The 21,752-nt window shown below is 39.2% G+C and overlaps 2 protein-coding genes across 5 annotated transcripts; both read left to right on the plus strand.

The window, feature by feature from the left end:
• The first annotated feature begins 9,613 nt into the window (after window positions 1-9,613).
• Window positions 9,614-13,326, plus strand: LOC137875411 (T-cell immunoglobulin and mucin domain-containing protein 4-like). Of its 4 annotated transcripts, XM_068714612.1 has the most exons (7): window positions 9,678-9,837; window positions 10,005-10,340; window positions 10,414-10,470; window positions 10,656-10,735; window positions 11,338-11,431; window positions 11,588-11,688; window positions 11,905-12,673. In XM_068714612.1, exons 1-6 carry the CDS (start codon window positions 9,795-9,797, stop codon window positions 11,662-11,664), a joined length of 687 nt encoding a protein of 228 aa, XP_068570713.1. In that variant the 5' UTR covers window positions 9,678-9,794; the 3' UTR covers window positions 11,665-11,688; window positions 11,905-12,673. The 4 variants fall into 4 exon arrangements, with proteins under 4 accessions (XP_068570715.1, XP_068570714.1, XP_068570713.1 ...); XM_068714614.1 differs by lacking the exon at window positions 11,338-11,431 and having other exon boundaries at window positions 9,614-9,837; window positions 11,905-13,326; XM_068714613.1 differs by having other exon boundaries at window positions 9,671-9,837; window positions 10,689-10,735; window positions 11,588-12,671.
• A 2,736-nt stretch (window positions 13,327-16,062) lies between these two features.
• On the plus strand, window positions 16,063-21,229 carry LOC137875412 (cell adhesion molecule DSCAM-like). Its single transcript, XM_068714615.1, has 14 exons — window positions 16,063-16,247; window positions 16,361-16,699; window positions 16,991-17,119; window positions 17,243-17,410; window positions 17,506-17,576; window positions 17,732-17,978; window positions 18,088-18,171; window positions 18,276-18,362; window positions 18,678-18,806; window positions 18,948-19,112; window positions 19,450-19,502; window positions 20,386-20,488; window positions 20,573-20,603; window positions 20,707-21,229. The coding sequence occupies exons 1-14, from the start codon at window positions 16,190-16,192 to the stop codon at window positions 20,762-20,764; spliced, it is 1,722 nt and encodes a 573-aa protein (XP_068570716.1). The 5' UTR covers window positions 16,063-16,189; the 3' UTR covers window positions 20,765-21,229.
• Window positions 21,230-21,752: the final 523 nt, after the last annotated feature.

The following is a 21,752-nucleotide window of genomic DNA, read 5'->3' on the forward strand; positions in this document are numbered from 1 at the left end:
CAATTAGTTGTTTTTGTGCTTTTTCATGGTGATTAACTTTTTTCCAAGAAACTTATGAGCATGTCTTTGGTAAGAAGGCAGCACACTGCTACGTTCACTACTATAACTGCTAACTTCACCATCTCACACACGCTCACTATCCCTCATGACCCCACATTTGCTAATGTTACGCTCACATTTTACGCAGGAGTTATTCTTTAAAGGAGTTTGCTTGAAAATACCAAGACATTTTAATAATATAATGATCTTCATTTAATCTTTATCTAGACAGGTAATCTCAATGAGACACTCATTCTCATGAGAAACCTGATACAACTCGGTGGCTACAGGGGATATTGGGTAGCAACAAAGTAACCTTTTGTGGCCATGGGTCATCGGATCATGGTTATTGTCGAACCCTGTACTCAATCAAATACAAGACTTCAAAAGTGAATCCTTTTACAATACATAATTTAAACATCAGCACAGACGGGTACATTAATAGTTTCTGAAGCATTTTACATCGTGTGGCAATCAAGAGATATTTCAAATGTAAAAATCAGCACGATTAATAATCACAGATAATGATAATCATCAAATCAATTGGCTACTCATCAGAATTTGGTATGTTTTGTTGTCCAGCAATTCTCTACTCAACCTAACTTTTTTTCCTCTTTTTTTTTTTTTTACGGTATTTATGATGCTGCATTCACCCCTTTTCCTTTTGACGGTATTGAATGTATATGGTCTAGTGTTACACTATTTGTCACCCCAATAAGAGGCGGTAAAATGCAGCATTACCTCTTTTTCTTGTTTTATCAAGCCTTCTGGTTCCACATGTGTCAATAACACAATAGCTTAAGTGAAATGGGTATTTTGCGCAATCTTTTATTCATAACAACGTTCCGAGAGCTTCTTGCTTAAGTCGACTCTGTAGTCCAAAATGTTCTGAGCAGAAACGCACCATGTTACCCATACGACCTGTGTTTATAGTCCCCATTGATGAAAGAGTCACAGACAAGACATACTGCCGACTCTTAGTACAAACTGTCTTTTGAAATCCACAGACTTTTGCCAGAATAAACGGCAATACAATAGAAGCTCGTACAACATCCTCCCTCATTTGCAGTCACTCCGAGCCCCTCTGCTCTTATTGGCAGCAGTGTTTATTATGAGAAAGGAAGTGAAAAAAAGCATAGCAAAGTGTAGTTTTTAACAGATGTAAGACATTGTTAGCACAAAATGTGTACATCTCCAAGGATTTTGTGCTTGTAAGATAAATTAAATTGTTAAGGAGAAACCAGCAATTTGTCCAAGTCTCTTTTCTTCTAATGACTTGTTAGTATATGAAGCCATAAACAGAGTGTGGAGTAAAGCTGAATGCTACACGGGATACATCATTAAGAGTTGTACTGTGATGTGATACTCTCTCTGTTTTGGTTCATATGTTGGAGAAAAAACTATATCCAATTGTGTCCCTAAAAAAAATCTATCTTACTTTCCTTTCTCAAACAAGAAACTCTTGTTGTTGCATTTTAATAGTTGCCAGTGTGTCTTTAGTGGAAGCATTTTTTTAGCCTAATTGAAATGCCACAGGCATCTGTGAGAAACTCCCATCAGACCCGAGGCCAAGTGAGCTGCACAATTGCAGCTAAAGTGTTTCCAAGGAGATTGCAGTGTGATTATAAAGAAGTGCCTTCATGTTTTTACCCCCTCTACAGGGTGCAGCACAATGCAGCGGAGCCGCGGGTTCGATTGCGTAACTCGTCGTCAGTCGTTGGTATTTGGCCCCAGGCTGATACATTTTACAAGGAACACATGAAGCAGAAACTGAGAGGGGGAGAGAGAAAGAGACCCACCACGCGCTGATGGTTTGTTAGAAACTCTCATCAATGTAGCCTTAACTTTTAGCTGAAAGACAAGTTTTAAATCATGTATCGCTAAATATATTTATTAGCAATATTTTAGGTCTGCAGAGATACAGATGTATGCATAGTTGCATGCTATTTTTTATTGTAAACAGAAATGTAACCATATAAAGTAATTTAAAATTTAAATTAAAATGTATTATTCATGGCAGTCAATCCAATTGACCACAATGGGCACTAAAATCGTCATGAATACAATTGGGTCTCAGCTTTATAGTCATACTCAACCTATGCGATTCCAAGTCTATTTAGGGGCTCCGCCATGCAGACATATATAATAATATATAATAATAACAGAATAACACATTTACACTGCATTTAAAAAAACAAAACAACATTTTGCCCCAAAGTGCATGGGATTAGTAGCAAGTTTAATTTATTATAATTGTACAACAGTGTTGTGCAACACTATTAAATGTGTTCTCACATTCTGCTACATAAGAAAAACCAACAAAGAAACTACTATTTTGTATGTGGAGGATGAATCACGGAGTCTCACAGCCTAAAGAAAGAAGCTGCTCTGTAGTCTGGTGGTACAGCAGCTGATGCTAATGTATCTCTTGCCAGACAGCAGTGCGGTGAACAGGCTGTGGCTGAGCTGTGTATTGTCTTTTAATATCCTTTAAACTCTTCTCAGGCCCCTCTTGTCACCAATATCACTAATGCTTGGTAGATGGGTACCAATGATCTTCTGGGCGGTTTAAATCTCCCGCTGTAGGGTCCTCCTGCCTGGTCCATACACATCCCATGCCAGCTTGTGATGTTTCCAGTCAGGATGCTTTCTATTGCTCCTTTGTAAAAGTTAACAAGAACTTTGTCGAAGAGCAGAGTATTGACAAGAGTAGCTCTTAGTTGTGCTTAAATCATAAAGATAACTCCACCAACCACTAAATGCCACTAAAACTTACACACTGCTCCTTTAATCATTTGAATGGACATTTTGGATGTGTTCATTTCTGTTTGTCAGCTGCAAATAAGTGGCTTATATAACTGCATTAACTGGGGTTTGTTTGGGAAAAAAAATAATTCAGATTCCACATTTTAAAGCTGTGTACCCCGAATTTCCCCAAAATTAAAATGTCACAGAAATGAAATAAATGTCTTTACATCTCTTCTAAAAGTTGTCCTCTTTTTGATGCCTGGAATGTCACCTTTGCCCTCAGGTGAGTTTCTTTTCCTACTGACTCGGTGCCCTCTCCCAAAGCTCCTCATTGTTTCCGTCCGTGCAGACAGTGTGTTTCCTTCCTGTCTTTGTGTAGGTTCCCCATATGAATGCAATTACAGGGATTATTTGCTTAAGATGGATGATGTTCTCTCTACACATGACAACTTGAGGAAGAACAAATGTGTGTGTGTGAAAATTCCTGAAATGCCTCGAGTAGGTAAATTTGTTCTGAGTAAAGATTCCGTCTCTGACCTGACTATGTTGCAGCAGGAACAACCAGCTGTGATGTGAGATTAAACAGTGGCAATGTTTGAAAGGCATTTTAAATCACTGAGATATTTCATATCCAAATATTTACCCTAAAAAAAAAAAAGCCCACAAAAACATCACTTTCTGTTTAAATACCTTTTCGATTGAGCTTGAATTTAACCTTTGACAAGACATGGCAGTAAATTGTGGCTCTTATAAAGCCTCCCCCCGTAATGTTGGACTTGTTGCTTGTTGGCCCTGCTGATTTATGTGGTATTTTCTGTAACCTTCTGTCTATATGTCTATCCATATGTCTAATGTTGGGGAAAAAAAGAAAAGAAATCAGGCCGCCGTTTGTCTTTAGCAGTAACTCAATTACTCCCACTGGTCTGAATGATTTGAGAACTGGGTGGACAACAGCAAAGAAGAAGCAATCTTTCTCAGTCATGTAACTATTGATTAGACTGTTGTTGGATTCTATTTTAGCCAATGGCTGTGTGTGAATAGTAAAAAGGACGGAATTGGGTTGGACAGGTTGGAAAGGTAGGACAGTTTCACAGTTCAAACCTTTGACAGAAAAGGGCGTATTATTTATGCCTGCACACCATGATGTAGAAATCATATTACGACTCTTGAGGGACTGCTACGACTTGCAAGGCGGGGGTCACTTTGTTGATTCAAATCATTTCGTTCGGTTCAGCTCAAAGATTTGAAGTCACTGATGACTATCTAGTTGGTTCACTTTTTTTCATAAGCCAAAGTAGTCAGTACAGTTTGAAGATTGCATGTTGAAGATTTGTTAGATGTTAACTTATTATTGAAGGGACACCTAATGTGGTTTTCAAAATCTGATAGCATTTGCATAACTAATCATGAAGACTATACTTACCTAACATCTTTGCCAAGGTCTGTTACATAACCATTGTCTTGTGGTTCATAGCGGTCCCTTGTGATTTTCACATCATATTGCAAGACCTCATGAAGGCATCTACATCTTAACAGGACAGGGCACACTTGCAATCATTACGCACTTCTTTACATCTTCTATGGTTTTGAACAGCTGCTGTCATATTAAAGGGTGTAGTTGTTGTCTGTGTGTGTTGTACCATCAAGCACCTGCATATGGACGAGGGATGAAAATGATCTTTTTTTATCACTACACCGTGCATCTGACTAGGATGTTTATATTTTCACGTTGTGGTGCTTGTTCAATCGACTTTAAAATATGCATTCCAACAGCGAAGAAGTATGTATGTGTGTGCGTGAGATGGAACACAAATTTTCTCATGAACCTTGACTCTTGCCGTGTTAGTGCTGAGTACTCATGGCCTTGGGTTGATTCACAGTATTGCGGCCGAGTCAGGCCCTGTCTGCTCGGAAGCAAAGACAGGAAAAAACAATCTGATAGAAGCTGACAAGACTTGAACTTCTAACCTGCACTTCGGCAACGTCTTGGCTCCTGATTGTGTGAGTTTGTATCCCTGTTTTGAGCTTAGAGTTGTCTTGACTGGGTGGACTGAAAACCTATAAACTGAACTTATAAAACTTTAATTTGTAGATTTAGCCATACCAAACCTGTAAAAACAAAAAAATTCCAAACATTTTGATCACTACCACTAGGGGACTTTGTGCTCCAGGATAATATTTCCCATACTGGTCCCCTGCTCGTGTCCTCGAATGGTTTTCTCAGCATCTCTGTCCTGTGTTAGTAGCAGGGGTGGCCGGGCCATGTGAGAAATGAAAAGAGGACTTTGTTTCCCAGCGGAGTGAAAGAGTTGGAGCCTCGGGTCAGGAGAACTTCTTCTCTTCTGTACATCCCTAATCATCTTTTCCTTTAAGGGCATGTTTATGTTTGCACATATTTCCTCTTCGATTGTGCCGAAGGAGACTGAACTCATGAGAATGCTGTTGGCTAAGTATCCTAATATCCTGCAGTGGCTCTCTTCCTCACGCCGTGTTGGCATGGAGGCACAGTCTCAGCATCCTACCTTTCTCATGCCCATTTTTAGGCCACAGTCTGCTACAAAGCACACAACACAGATGACCACAGGCATCTTCAAGTGATAAGTCACTGATCCAGAAAGGATTATTTGTGGGAAAACACTGTTTGCAACTGTATCCCATAACGATGCTGCAATGAGTAACAGGATTCATGGCAGCGTCCCAGCACACTGTGGGTGGGAGGAAAAAGAGAAGAAAACGAGCGCTGTGAATGTTCAGTGCAAAATTACAATGATTACTATGTCCTTTTTAAGAGGAGACAGTGGGAATACTATTTATTTTACTTACAGACAACTGTGCTGGTGAGTGTAAGGTGTATGTCTATCTGGGACAGATCTCCACATCCTGTCCAGTGCCAACTTGCTCATTCTTAATCCATCCCCTCTTTCTTTCCCTTCCATCCTGTTTCCTCTCCTCACTCACGTTTTCTAATCCTCTTTCACACATTCAGACAGAAATTCTCTCCTCTTTCGCCTTAATCTGTCGCTCTGTTTTCCTCGCCCTAGCCCAGCTTTGTGTTTTCCAGGAGTGCTTGGAGGCGTTTCCGCTCCCAAACTCCCCATGAGCTCTGGTCTCCCTAGTGGGATATTAATAGGAGAGAGGAGGGGAGGGGGTATTCAGACACACTCCCAGGAGAGCTGAGGGTGGGAAGTAAGAAGTGGGGAAAAGGCCGGGGCTCCACAGTCGCCGGGAGCGGCAGCCATAAATCCATCATGAATTGCATACATACACAGAGAAAAGCACACAGATTTGAGTATGTTCTTGAGGAAGAAATAAGGAATAAATCAACAAAGTTTATCGTTGGATTTCAACCGATGACCACCGCAGCGCTGAACAAATACGTTGAATCATATTGTAATCGGTTTGTATAATGCTTAATTATATTTCACTCACAGTGTGATACAAGCAACATTGAAAATGTTTGTCTTGTCATTTCATTGAGTATTAGAACATTATGATCAGTTGTTGCATTTAAGTTTCATTCACTATGACGGTGACTGGGGATCGTAGTGAGCAGAAGGTTGTGAAAATGGCTTTGATAGATTCTGGAAAGCCAAAGACTACCGATTCCTTCAACTGGCTTCATGTTCTCTTCACACAGCAATCTCCACCAGTATCTTGGAGGACAAACACAAGTGGCGCTGCTGACCAATCAAAGTTCTTGTTGTCACCATGTGGTATCTCTGTAGCTGCCGTAGCTCCAACATGTAGTTAGATTCTGGAGGAGGGGCACATCAGTCATGGCCAACAAGTCCTCCTAATTAAACAGCAAAATATGTTTGTCCATGCCCTCAAGAACGACACATGGAAGCGTTTTCTAATTCGCCGCCTCCATCGGACGACATAGTACTGTTGGTGTTAAAAAAAAATCAATGATTTGACAAAGCGATGGGTGACGTTTAGCTATGTTTGAGGCACAATAAACGACATGACTAAGTTTATGGAAAGATCAAGTTTTGGGTTTAACTTTGTGAAGGTGAGGGGACGATTGTGGTCATGCTTAACAGGAAAGTGTTGACTGTGGGTTTGAAATAAGAAATAAACAGCGGTCTCCTGTGAAAAAAGTCTGATGTTTTGTTAACTATTGACCTATCCACCCCAACCCCCTCCCTACACGCACTTGGTTGCTCTATAATTATCTCACCTGACTTCCTCCTTTGTGCTCATCATAATTACTATCACAACTAAAGGGCTTTGTCTCTTGAACATGTAACATTTTTGGTCACTTGTGCACTTTGTGTTAGGCTCCAAAGCTACGCTGTAACCCCCCCTAATGCACATCTATATATACACCTTTAGATTGCAGACAGGTGTAGTGTTCAAAAGGGCCTCAGGTCAATATCGCGAAGCTGACCACAATATTAAGTAAGGCAATATTTACTCTAGGAGCTCAGTGGTGGTCTTTGTGGCCTCTTTGTCTTATCTCACTGATGGCGTTGACAAGGGGAGGCGAAAACAAGCTGTCAATGGAAGTGGGCAGAGGTAAGATAAAAGCTGTCATACCAAAATATTTGTTCAACATGGCGACCGCAAGGTTTTCATCAGGGCATCAGATGTTGAATATATGAATAAATACATTTCACACTGACTTGTCAATATTTATCTTTTCTCAGATACAGTTCTTTTCCATTAGTAATGCTCATATATCAATGACGTTTTTAACAGTATATATGGGCATGTACATATAGGCTAAGTGGTACAGTCATCACATGCATACGTAAGGAATGACATTAAACAGTGTGTTCCCTGTTTCTAAGTTACCTTTTATATGCAGAGTGGCAAACACGTGTTAAATGTGAGGAGGTATAATAGAATAATAGGGGGCAGTATTGGCTGAAGCATCTTCAAGCATGCTGTTGTCCCAAATCTCGTCCAGCAGACGGTTGGTGTCAGACGTTTAGGAAGTAGAGGTCATCTGACGGACTGTAGAGCTGTTTGACAGCTCAGCATGTTTGTTCCATAGGTAACGATTGATCCTCTAATGTCAGTATTGCAAATCAAAACTTTCTCTTGCCTACTTGCTGTGATGCATTGCTTAAGAAAACCTCAAATGGACAAAGAATGAAGCTGTGTGTGTGTGTGTGTGTGTGTGTGTGTGTGTGTGTGTGTGTGTGTGTGTGTGTGTGTGTGTGTGTGTGTGTGTGTGTGTGTGTGTGTGTGTGTGTGTGTGTCCGTGTGTGTGTGTGTGTGTGTGTCCGTGTGTTGTGTATTAGTGTCCCCATAATTCCTCACTTTCATCTCAGTCCTAGTCTCTCTGTGCTTCAGTTCCTCCAGAAATAGAGCTGACGATGCAGCACCTACCAGCCTCCTTCACCATGTCTAAATATGACTCTGACCTCTGTCGTCTCACTTCTCTTTTTCTGTTTGCCCCTGGTTTTATCAGACATCAGCATGTTGCCCAGCCATAGATTTGTTAGTGTTGGCTCTTTTTTGCTTTGAACCAGACCAATTCATCTTTTAAAGGCCATTTTTAAACCTGTATCTGTACAGAAGATTGACAATGGCTCTAATCTGAACCCAAACAGGAAATCAAAGTAAACAAGACTCCTCTTGCAAAGTTGAGCAAGCAACTAGAAGTTTTATGGAGGGAGCAGTGATCTTAGAGACCCTGCTGTAGTGCTGGCACATTGACGTTTATTTTCATGATATCTTAAAGAAAATAAATAGAGAGAAACTTGATTTAATGAGTTGTTTTATGAGTTCAGTTTACTGCTTGTATCATATATACTGTTTAATTTGAACAAGATACAGCTCTTTATAAGTAATAGTCTCTCTCCAGTCTATTGAACAATTCTTTATGTTAGTTGTAAGTCTGGGACAATTGGGGAATAAAGTCACAGCTAAGAGAAATGAGAACGAGAAGTGACCAAACACAGGACATCATTGTGGGAGGGCAGTGATCTATGGAGCAATGGAGCAGCTCAATGGTGGCCGACAGTGTCGACAAGTGGAGACGGGCATGTTAGAGGTGAACGTAGGGCAGATAAAGGCAGGCAAAGACAAAATATTTTTCTTAGGTTGCAGTCCTCACACACAGTAAGTAATGGTCTTTCAACAATGGCCTTCGAGCATACACACATACGTCCACACATTCATATATACAAAGGCACTAACTGGAACCCTCAGTGGTGATCTTTATCTTACCATACATTCAAAACTTTACTGATTCGTAACTTAACTGTTTGTGAAGTGTATTGGTATAGCTGTGAACAATCATATCATGTTTGCGAAAAACACATTCTATCAAAGTATGAAAGTAGAGTAAGACAGAGATGAAAACTACGCCTGTCCACAGACTGTTAATCCAAATTATTCCATTAGAAAGAAACTGACCGGTAAAGAGCTTTATTCCACAATATAACAACAAAGAAAGTAGTCTACAGTATCTTAAGGGTCTAAACTAATAAAATGGATCATTTCAACTTTATTAGTCACTTTGAGGAATCTCTTAAACCTAATAGGATTTGGCTAAGGGTATTGTGTTCACTCGTAAAGGATAGCAAATGGCTGTTTTAAACAATGGATGGAAGACGGGATCAGATAAGGTTTGGTAAGCTGGAAGCTGGAGGGAAAAATCTAGTAACCAGACAGCACAATAAAACTGCTTCACTGAGTAATTGTAAGGAATCTAACAGAAACTTTGTGTGAAATATCTTCCAAGGGACAAAAAATGTATCCTCCAATAAATACATGTGGGTTTGTGAGTTTACGTTTCACTTATTAGTTACATTTGAGAGCTGATGTTTCCATGGACAACAATAATCTCCAATGAGGTCTATAACAGCAGATACGTGATGTGAGCTCATTTCTTATCACAAGAACTCAGATGTAGAGATGACTAGTATTGATTTCCTTCCTGATTTTCAAAAAAGGGATGTTGAAACTCCAGTGCATGAAATAGAGCTACAGTGTGTAGGGAGAAATTCATCTTCTCCTCACTTCAGGACATTGTTATACAATAGCCTACACAGATGCGTGGTCTTTGTTATTTTTACCTCTCCATCCTGACCCAAGGTGAGTCGATATTCTACGCTTTTCTGTTTTCTTGTATTTGTAATGTGCTTGTGGGTGTAAGAGTTCTGATGTGTGTGCGTGCATGTGTGGATGCAGTCGTACCTTCATATTTATTAATTACAATCTGCATCGTATCATCCAGTTTGATCAATTGCTGTGCTCTACAGTGTCCTCCAGCACCCTCAAAGTCATTGGCTTCTTTGGGCACAATGTCACTTTGCCCTGTACGTATGACTCCCAAACTCACGGCGTCCTGAGTTTCTGTTGGGGACGAGAGATGGTGCCCATGTCCAAATGCTCCGACACCATTATCTCCTCAGAGGATGGGGCTGTGCTTTTCAGGGAGTCGCCCAGGTACCAGCTGGGCAGGATGACGGACGGAGATGTGTCGCTGACCATCCTGGACGCCCAGTGGAGTGATGCCGGCGTGTACGGCTGCAGGCTCGAGATCCCAGGGTGGTTCAATGACGAGAAGGTCAACACAGAACTGGTCATGGAGGAAGGTAACGCTCATGACAATCATCCAGGTTGATTATGAACTCTGTTATCCAGCCTTAAGGTATTTTGTTTTTCAAGCTCCTGTTGAACGACCCGTTACCCAGGACTGGATACTTACTGCAGCTGGGAGGCAAGGTGAGCAACCACCTGTGTATAAAATGATAATGTTGAATAGCAGTCATGTTGATCAAAATTGTCTTCAAGCTATTTTATTGCCAATGTTTTGTGTTCGGGGATGAAACATAACGTTGTTCATTGCATTTAACTGTTAAGGGTAAACTTTATTTTATATATGGTAGTAACGTTTCAACTCCTTACAGACATATTGACAACATCCATGAATATTACTGTAGATGTTGGTGACCCAACATTGGACATATTGGCAGTTACAACAACTATGGTATAGTACTTTTTTTTCCAAAAGTGAGGAAATGTAATATGTTATTCAGAAAGAAATCCACAGTACAAAATGTATGCACACAATTATCCTTTTTACAATGCATGAAGAATGTCACTAAAATTAAAACCTATAGTGTTATGTGTCTGAGCTGTTTTAGTAAAAAATATAAAGAACTGAAGGAAAATTCACACCTAATCTCAGGAGGTTTTTGTCTGCAATGAGACTTTAAAATACAGAGGAGGAAAGCTGCTCGCCCATAACTTTCATGCAATCTTTGTTATTTATTTGTAACCAATGTTAAAGCACATCTTGCCTTCTTCAGGAACATTTTGTTTAAAGAATGATTGGAACCACAATTAGAAAAGTCATCAAAATTATAAGTGTGCTTTTGCATGTTATTCTTATTGAAAAATAATTCAAATGTAGGTGCTGTGCTTTGCACATGTGTGGGTTAGAAGTGAGAAATAGAGTATACAGATATATTAACACTTTTGAATATAAAATATATTTTCAATATACTAGATATTTATGGCTTATATTACAAACTATGTGCCAATAATAATTGACCCAGTTCCTCATGATAAGGTTAATTTTCATTGCAGGAAAAATTCAAAGCCTTCCTTGAAGTGGGGAACATTGGCAGGGCGGCAGCTATTTTCTTCTCCGCTATAATCATAATCCTCGTCTTTGTTTTCCGTAAGTGTGGAATGGATTATGATTTGTGACTCATGTGCCATTCAGATTCATTTTACACATTAAAAGTGGGCGTCTATTGAGCCGTTGAAGTCACTGAGTGCGCCTTCCTTTTATAGACTGAGAATATCATTTAATTTTTGTATTTCTTCAAACCAGGGAGAAGATTTCTGCCAAAGAGTACACTTCAACATCCCCACACCCCAACTGCTGAAAACATTTATGAAGTATTATGAAGGGTCCCAACATTATGAGGATAAGTGAGTCTATAAGGAACTGCTTGCTCTCTGCTTGTCATTGTTGACTTGATCCACCTCTTCAGCTTTAAAGGGAAACCTTTTGAGCCCATTTTAAGCACCTTACTGGGCCCCACCACTCTGATTGCTCTGAAAAGGCAAATGTATGTCATATGTGGCTGAAAAGATGCAAAAATATCCTGCAGATTAATTGATTTGCTGTTTGTCTGTTTTTCATAGCAATATTGGATGTCACAGCCCTTAAAAGCTGGTAGGTGGTTTGTACTTGTGGACACAATGCCACCTATTGGATTTAATGCATCATTATCAGAATGTTTGAGAATATTCCACCATGAATACAGTGTGCACTCCGTGTGAAGCTATCAAATGTCTATTCCTACTCTATTTGTTGTGAATAAAGCTGCAATTAAATGTATATTAAAAAACTGGCCAGAAAAGAGCAAAATGAATAATAACCTAATAAAACACAGTTTGTGTTCTGTTGTATGAATATGATAAATCCTCGCCTAAATCTCAGGTCCACATAAATTACATTTAGACCACATTTATGTCCATTTATTTAATGCTGAAATTGATTGATTGCTCAATGTTACAGTAAAACACTGAATTAAAATTCTCCCAATGAGGTGAAAGATATTTTGGTCTTTCTGTTGGACCTCCTTGTTATGATGGAAATCTTTTTTATCATCATAATGAGATGATAAAAATCTCTGGTTATGATAGATTAATAATATTAGTCACTCAAACACTAATATTAATCCGGTTTTCGGCATGCAGTTTTTCTATGAATTTGTTTGGCAAAGTAATGAAAATGAAAGTGTGACTGTGTTTACAGCAACTTTATACTTCATGGCTATGGTGTGAGAAGTTTGTCAACTTTGCATGTTTTAAAAAAAATCTTGCTGCTATATGCACCTCTACTTCACAAGCATACATTTTTAAGAGTTAATTATATTACCCTGTATGAGCAAAATTATATAAAAGTAATAATTTCTACCTCAATATCTCCTTGGATCTGGTGCGTAACTACACTTAACAGGTGTAATTATTCATAAATATTAATGATGATTTTTTTCTACAGGAAAATCTAAATACTTACTTGTATTTTTATATTGCAGTAGTTGTGGGAGCGATCAAAGTAGGAGTTCTGTGCTGGGTTACTAAACATCTGTTAGACACAAATGTTTACTCAGCAGTCTAAGAAACAGAAGTCCAGAGTTTCAACTTCCATCAGTGTCTGGATACAATGGATATATCTTTGGTTAGGCTCTTTGTGTTTGAGCCCAAATTATGACGTTAAAATCTACTGTAGCTTAAGAACAAAGTTGATTTTTAATGTTTTACCAAGAATGATTAAGCATCGGAAGTGTCACAACTATTTTTTAAAACATATTCCAGAAATGAAATATAAAGATTTTCTAATTTATCATAATGCAATACACATAGTAACATGTATACAGAAAACTTTACTTCTTCGAAAAAACAGGTCACGTATCTCAGTTGACCATTATTGAAACCTCTGTGTTGTGTTCCTCAAACTTATTTTGGTATAAAAAAAATAACCATTCATATTGTTTTATCTGTGATAGACATTGTGTGGTTATGTGCACATGCAGGAAACATTAACGCCTCCCTCTGCGTTGCAATCTCCTTTTGTCTTCTCATGAGTATGATTTGCATATAATTAAAATGTTTCATTTATTATACATTACCAAATATTCATTGTTGCCATTGGGACTTGCTATCTTCTCAGGTTGTGTCTGTAGAAAACACTTTTTATCCTTAATTTAAACTTTATTTAACCAGGCGAGTCATTAAGAACAAATTCTTATTGACAATGGCGGGTTGGCAAAAAGGCAAAGCGCCTTGAGGAAAGGGTGTGGGGCTAAAAGAAGTCAAATGAAAAGTTAAAAAGACAGCAAGACACATCCAAACATTTCGAACACACCCATTACTGGCATACAGTCACAACAAGCATTACATGAAGACATGCAGACTGAGACACAGGCATCGGGCAATACAAACAGAAACAGAGAAGTATACTAAAAGCAGTAAAACAAACAGCAGCAGCAAGAGATCAAATTATGAATTGGATGACAGTATGCAGCAGACAAAAAACATGAACTTTATTACCCTTGTCATATACATAAATTCCATTTGACCACTGCTTTTAACCCGTCTTAAGCATATAGGAGCAGTAGGCTGCTGTGAAGCACTTGGGATGCAACTTGGGGTTCAATATCTCGCTCAAGGACACTTGACATACGGACAGTTGGAGCCGAGACCGCCAGCATTCTGGTCAAAGGATTTGCTCAACCCATTTGTCCTCCCACTGGCTATAGGGCTCAGTTAAGACTGGAGGAGAGACGGAGTATAAAGTTATAGTACAGTTTTTTAAAATTTATTTCAAGATAATTATGGCACATGCATTTCATCACCTGGTTTTCTTCAGTAACATTTTTCCCAAAAAGGGCAAGTTCTGCCAAAACACTGAGCTTTCCCTTCATACTTGAGTGAAAAAAATTATTTCCCAAATTGTTAAATAATTGATCAATGTAATGTAAATGTGCACTTATGTGGGTGTGGGTTAAACCTGGAAGCAAGAAATAGAGTGCAGAGTAATATTAAAGTTTTCAACATACAATATATATTTGAATGTACTGCATATTTATGGCACTTATATAAAACCATGTGCCAATTATAATTGACCCAGTCCCTCATGATAAGGTTCATTGTGATTGCTGGAATAAAATAATAGCCTGGGAGCGGGGAACATTGACAGGGTGGCAGCTATTTTCTTCTTCATCATAATCCTCATCCTTATTTTCCATTAGTGTTGAATGGTTTATAGTTTGTGACCCATGCGCCATTCAGATTCATTTTACACATTAAAAGATAGTGTGCCTTCCTTCTTTCGTCTATTTTAGGAACACAGTTCATACTGGATGATTTTGCAGAGTATAATTCACATCCAATGCCAACATTAGTGGGCGTGGTTGGGTGAAGGGCAGCATGTAATTTCATCCCATCAGATTCCAGCAATTACGGTTTTGTTTTTATTACTACGTTCACCATAACCACAACTTGGTTACCTTAAACACAGGCTAACCTTTGTTTATTTGCCATAACTCCAATCTTTCCCTTTACAAAAAACATACACTGTTCTCATATCGTTACTGTGCTCAGACATTGTAGCAATAAATAAGCAGTTGGTATTGAACAGTCAAAACTTTGTCCGGGAATCCAGTTTTGCCGAATTGTGGAATGATAAAGGTAGGCAGTTCATTTTTGGTGTCATTTGGCAAAAAATCCATAATAGCCTTTCAGCTTAATTCAAGTGGTACCCTAGGATAGACAGTATTCTGGAAAGGGCAAATTTTGCTCCATGTTCTCACATTTCATTGTTTCTGTTCCAGTTCTTGTTTTTGTGCCATTTTATTTACTAAGAGTCCACTAAATCGAGGGCAAGGCATCTTTTCTGAGTCAGCGAGGGAAATGATCTTCATGTGGTTGCGACAGTGTTTACAAGAAATTCATGACTGATGTGAGAAAATCATCTGAATTGTGGAAAGTCTGCATGTTTTGTTATTGTTGCGGTTTCGTTTTTATTTCTTGTGTGTATCCGGGTACACAAGTACAATCGTGTTGGACATCTCATTCTGCAAATACGAAAGTTAAAGTGCATTCAATACAACAAATGATTACAATAATAAAAGAAACCCGACCACGTGGTATATATGAATATTGCCATAGTTAGCTGTACCAACTACATGTTTGTGGAGTGATCAAAGAGGAAGTTCTGTGCTGGTTACTAAACATCCACCAGACCCAAGTGCTTACTCAGCAGACACACACAGAAGTCTATGGCCCTTGAGTAAACCAGACTTTCTATTTTCATCAGTGTTATATTTTAGGACACTTTGAGTAATGCTTTTGGAAATGAAGATGAAGATTATATATCTTCTGCCATTTTATGTTTGTGCTCACATGCTGACAGTACATGTTAGCATTGGAGTTAGCTTCAGACAGTTCAGAGTCTTCAGAAGTATTTTGAATATTTTAACAAATCATTTTTCAGTGTGTGTGCTCAGTTAAAAAAAGTAGCACATTTTACTGCAGAATTTCTGTGGATGCAGAGTTCCTCACTAAAGAATAAAGTTAAGAGTTTGAATGTTTGAAACTTCCTAAATTCCCTTCAGTCACAACAAGGACTGAGAACAAACACCAGGAGGGAAGGCAGTATAGTGCTAACCTTGATTCTGTCTCTGTCAAATCATCAAAATGAAACATGTGTGTTACTTCTAGGATAAGGAACCAAAACCACAGAAAGGGAAACGTCTCTTTTCTACATTCCACTTGTGCCAGCAGAAGTTGTTTGTGTGAGCATATCAAGGACAGCGTCATGTGATTTGGAAGGATTTCAAAGCTGAAACCACACTGTGGTTTGGTTCAGTGTCGCTTAGCAGGTGGACCAAATCCTGATTGATTCTGAGACGAGAGTAAAATGATTTTTCTAAGATGCCTCCCTCTGTGTTGCATTCTCCTCTTTTGTCTTCTCCTAGGTAAGACAGTCATGAGTATGATTTGCATTTTCTTTAAATGACAATTCAACAGTTTAATTTATTATACCTTACCAAATATTCCTTGATGCCATTGAGACTTGCTATCTTCTCAGGTTGTGTGTCTGCAGAAAGCATCATAGCCACAGTGGGAGAAGATATTACTTTGATATGCAACTATGATGCTAAGAACTACGGCAAGCTTTCTGCATGCTGGGGTCGGGGAGCCATCCCCAACCGTGGCTGTGCCAATGAGGTGATCCGGTCAGACGGGACATCGGTGATCAACAGACTGTCGGAGCGTTACCTGCTCAGGGGGGATGTTGCTGTGGGAGATGTGTCACTGACCATCAGGCAGGTGGAGGAGGGCGACTCCGGGACGTACGGCTGCCGTGTGGAAATACCGGGCTGGTTCAACGATCACAAGCACCAGCTGACTCTGACGGTAGTGGCAGGTGAGACCCACGGGGAGAAATTCTAATCTGTGAAGGAGAGACAAAACATTAACATTTCTGACAAAATAAGTTACAGGAATTGCCTAGGGACTCCCTGCTTGTTGGAAAAATGTCCCTCACAACTTCCCAGAAATCCGGACTATTGAAGACGAACTGAAAATTCTCACATTTGAGACGCTGGAACAAGCACATGCTTTGATTTGCTTTGCACATGGTTTTATCTGATGATTTATTACTTGACTAATTGTTTCAGCACTATTAAGCAATTAACTTAGTTTTTATTTCTTTTAGTACGCCCTAATCCTCTGAAGGTGGAGACGAGAGAGGTGAAGGAAAGGACCGTCACTGTTCGCTGGACTCCTGTGTTTGATGGCGGCAGGCCCATTACAGCCTACAGGATTGATCTCAAAAACAAACAGGGTAAGCATAGACAATTATCCCAACAATCTTAATAGAATTAGGACATTGGGCAGCTAATTATATCTTTGGAAAGATACTTGGAGAATGATGTATGGACCTTATCTATGCATCCTTGTTGCACAGCATCCTGGGATACTGCAGTGAGTACCGAAGTCTCAAATCCTGAACTGACTCAGCTGACTTTGGTGGATTTGCGTCCGGCCAAGTCCTACAACCTTCGCATGTTTGCTATCAACAGTGTGGGCATGAGCGAGACCAGCAATGTTCTGACAGTCACAACTAAAGAAGCAGGTAGTGTCCCTCATTATTTATTGTTTTAGAAAAGATTAGAATCGTGCAGAACTCATTTTTTTGAAGGATGGTGTCTAAGCTTCTTTTCCTTGCAGCACCAGAGGGTCCTCCCCTGGATATGCAGCTGGAGGCCCTCACTTCTCACAGTATCAAAGTCACTTGGAAGGTAATGTCACAATTGTGAAGCTTTACTTGGTATAACAAAAAAATAAAAAAAGCTGTGTATTGCACCCATTTTACCCAAGACATGATATGTCTCAAAAGAAAAAGAGTGTCAAATACGTTACAACTCTAACTCTAGGAGTGTTTTCTCTCAACCAGCCTCCGAGGCTCGAACACAGAAACGGGGTTCTTCGGAGTTACAGCATTAGCTACAGAGAGTACGACCCTGCAGGCAAACAGTTCAAAAGGTGGCAGCACTTAAGTGTAACGGCCACACGGGAACAAGAGAGCGCCATCCTGAGCAACCTGACGCCTTCTGCCAAATACGGCGTGATTATACAGGCCAAAACAAATGCAGGAGTAGGACCTGCCTCCACTGCACCTCTCTGCTTCACTCTGGATGAGGGTAAGACGGGAAACATGAAAGGGTACCAAAATATGATAAAAACATTAATTTCATTATTATTATTTAATATCAAGTAATTTACAGAAGTTGGATTTTATTCTGTTTCAAGTTCACAAAACATCAACAGCTTCCACTATCAGATCTTCTTCCACTGCAGCCACAATTTGGGTACAAGACACAACTTTCACTTCAGGTATGTGTTAGTTGGTAAATTAATCATATTCCTGAATCATTTATTAACATCTTGAGAACTACAGAAATACATTTTGACTGCATTTAAAAAATTGTTTGTTATAGATGTGTACCAAGGTCACAGAACTTCAACAATTGGGACTGTTACTGCTGCCACTGTTTGGGGAGAAAGCACCACAAGTATCACATCAGGTACTTCATGTGTTTCATATAGAGTTTTTCCACTGACACTGAATTATTGTTGCCGTTTATTACATAATTTTGCATTCCAGACTTTACATCTGCATGAACTTTATTGGAATGCAGGTTTTCCACAGTCTCTGTGAATCGCAGAATATGCCCAAATCCAAGTGAGATCAGATGTGCAGTTATAGTGTCCCTTAAGAGATCCATAAATCACGGCTATAGATTGTCTGCACATGACATGATCATCACAATCTGTCTTTCTGTAGAAGAAACATGTTCAAATTCACAAAAGATGTGTTTTCTCTGCTGTGTGTCTCCCAGTGCCCCCGGATCCCCCAGTGATTGAGTTGAAGGAGGTCAAAGACAATACAATTTCCCTTTTATGGACTCCTGGGTTTGAAGGTGATAGCCCCATCACTGGCTATTACCTGGAGTGTAAAGCAGTGAACGGTAAGAGATATTTTCAATGGAGTAATTAAATCCTTGCCACTTTACTGTAACTCAACTGCTGACATTAAATTCACATTTTTAAACCCTATGGCATCTGGTGATATCATGTAAAATCTTTCTTCTCTTTCTTTTCCTCCACAGCCTCGTGGGACCACACAAAGACAGTTGTTGACTTTAGCCCCAACCAGACAGAGGCCACAATAATAGAGATAATTCCTTCAACATACAACATCCGCATGTTTGCCAAGAACAGTCAGGGCACCAGTAAAGCTAGCGATGTCATCACCATCACCACTGGAGAAACAGGTGTTGTGTATCATGATTCTTACTGTTGTTTCTTTTCTATTTATTCTCATTGTTGTTTTTTACTGTGATACATCAGGCAGAACAATACTGGTGTTTCTATTGCTACACTCTTTAGTGTCACGGTGATGCTGTGGCCCTTATTCACACTCACCAACGTAGCCAAAAATATAAATGAAACTCACTTTTATTATAATGCAATCACAGTTCTTCAGAGAACAGAAAACACACCTTAAGTGACCCCATTGCTTATTTTTTGTTTTGCATCTTGAGCAGTTTTCTGAGAAGCAACACTTTCAATACTTCCTCTTAGCTACTTTCCTTTGTGGGTGTCTGACAGGTCATCAGAGAGTTGATCTCCTTAGCACCATATCTACTGACACTCATGCTGCTGTAAGTATGAAAACTGACTTCAAAAACAAACAATGTGGATTTTAACAATACATCACAAGACCATGTGTAAGTTAATGTTTAAGGGTTCGCTTACAGTGACAAACCCACAGAGAGATGGCCTTTAGCCTTTTGAAGCCATTTCACACATTTACTGTATATTTGAGTCTGAAACACTCATCAGTGGTGGAAGAAGTGCTCACTAAGTAAAAGTTACAATATCTCAATGTAGAAATCTCTCACTCTGTTACAAGTAAAAGTCCTGCATTCAAGTATTAGCATCAAAATATACTTAAAGGGACAGTGTAGCATTTAGGGGGATTTAAATGGAATATGATAATAAGAAGTGTGTTTTCTTTAGTGTATAATCACCTGAAAATATGAATAGTTACCATAGAATTAGCTGTTTATATCTATATATGGAGCAGGTCATCTTCACAGAGTCCGTCATGTTGCAACACCGTGCTTCTACAGTCGCCCAGAATGGACAAACCAACCACTGGCTCTAGAATTGGCCATTGGCCTTTTTCACTATTTCGCGTCTGCCACCATAGTTCTCCTACACGCTTGGTTTCTGTCTGTAACCTCATTGCTAGATGCCGTCAAATCTTACGCACTGCATCTTTAAGGTACCGAAAGTAAACATACTCATTATGCAGAATGTCCCATTTCAGAATTGTGGAGTAAAAAGTACAAACTTTCCCTCTGAAACATAGTGGTGCAGAAGTATAACGCAGCGTAAAATGAAAGTACTCAAGTAAAGTAGAAGTACCTGAAAGTTGTAACGCTCTGTCCCCTAGTGGCAAGAATCTGTTATTGCAACTTTAGTGTTCATAAGATCTCCAGGGAAGGCAAAGCTGAACTGTTATTGAATCTTCTCTGCTAGGCGAGCGTTGAGGAGAGTCAAAGTGGTCACCTAGCAGCCATCGTGGTACCAGTGGTGCTGGTGGTGACGGTTGTTGCCATAGTAACCACGTGGCAGCTTCGACGTGAGTATTCCTGACAGTATGAACTTAACAAGTCCGACAGGATTTCTTTATTTGATTTGATCCTTACTCTCTCTGTTCATATAGGAGTAAAACATAAAAAAGGCAGCCTGAGCATGTGAGTCTTTGCAGTATTTGTCACATTTGTACAGAGAATGAAGTCATTTAAACACAACTGTTGTTGCTTGCTTAATTGAACCAAAACCTTTTTTTGTGTGCAGGTGGCTGACCAATGAAGCTCTACGTCACAGAGGCTCCGAGTCACTACAAGAGCTGTAAAACTACGAGTTACTCCACATTTTAGCCTACGACAAGACAAATAAGCAGTAGCCTAGATTACATTACATGACGGATTTTGCAAAATAAGGTTACATATATTTCTGTTTATGTCATTGAGGAAAGAAATGTCACCTGCCTGTTGAGTTCAAACTAATGAAAAGGAAAACTAATCTTTTTTTTCTGAACACTCAGTAAATAAGCTTTAATCACGACACCAGTACAGAGTTTAAATGAGATCTGCCTTTATTTCAAATATTTTCATGTTGCAGATGTTGTTGTATTAAGTTTGTAATTTTTTGTTGTTTCCACTCTTTCTAACAATATGTATGAGTTTACACTATAATAACCATCAACAGGTCATTAAATTACTTGTATTATTTGTATGTGACTTCATGTGTAATGAAATATTACCCCTTTCTATTTTGCTTTAGGCTACAGTAATAAACGTACACAGTGTTTGTTCAACAGCACTTTATTTTATTGCGTAAAACATTTTGTAGAAAAAGTAATACTTATAGGTTACAGCAGCAGCTGTACCAGATGTGGCTGTTTAAAAAGATGCTAAATGACATCAACTGAAGTTCAAACAGTCCAACCACAGATACTTACATGATGAAAAGTAGTTTATAAGGTTGAGATAACCGTGTCAAAAAATCAAGTTCCATTTAAAAAAAAAAAATCCCTCTATCCTATTATTTTTTTTAAATTAAAGCTAAACTCATACACTCAGCTTGTATACATGTTACAAATACTGAGGAACTGATGTTGTTAACCAATCCGTTCTTTCAGTTGAACCCAAACACTAAACTGCGTTTTATTTGACAAAACCCAATGTCTGATAAATAATATAAGCAGCCATTTCAACCCCGCAACTCTCACCACCACTGACCACCAGTACCCAGTTCTAAACACAAGAGGGAGCCAGAGTACCACCAGTGAGCTGATCTCATACTCTCAAGGCTCACTCCTATCACTTAGATCTCACCTC

This window comes from Cebidichthys violaceus, unplaced genomic scaffold (genome assembly GCF_023349555.1).
Source record: "Cebidichthys violaceus isolate CVI_PGR_0920_01 unplaced genomic scaffold, fCebVio1.0.p SCAF_2, whole genome shotgun sequence".
Classification (NCBI taxonomy): Eukaryota; Metazoa; Chordata; class Actinopteri; order Perciformes; family Stichaeidae; genus Cebidichthys; species Cebidichthys violaceus.

Bases quoted from the DNA above. Each gene is read 5' to 3' on its own strand.
- LOC137875411 (XM_068714612.1), top strand. From the start codon at position 9,795: ATGCGTGGTCTTTGTTATTTTTACCTCTCCATCCTGACCCAAG. The intron at 10,341-10,413 runs GTAACGCTCATG...TTGTTTTTCAAG, and splicing joins AGAACTGGTCATGGAGGAAG to CTCCTGTTGAACGACCCGTT. The intron at 11,432-11,587 runs GTAAGTGTGGAA...TCTTCAAACCAG, and splicing joins AATCCTCGTCTTTGTTTTCC to GGAGAAGATTTCTGCCAAAG.
- LOC137875412 (XM_068714615.1), top strand. From the start codon at position 16,190: ATGATTTTTCTAAGATGCCTCCCTCTGTGTTGCATTCTCCTCTTTTGT. The intron at 16,700-16,990 runs GTGAGACCCACG...TATTTCTTTTAG, and splicing joins GACTCTGACGGTAGTGGCAG to TACGCCCTAATCCTCTGAAG. The intron at 18,363-18,677 runs GTACTTCATGTG...TGTGTCTCCCAG, and splicing joins CACCACAAGTATCACATCAG to TGCCCCCGGATCCCCCAGTG.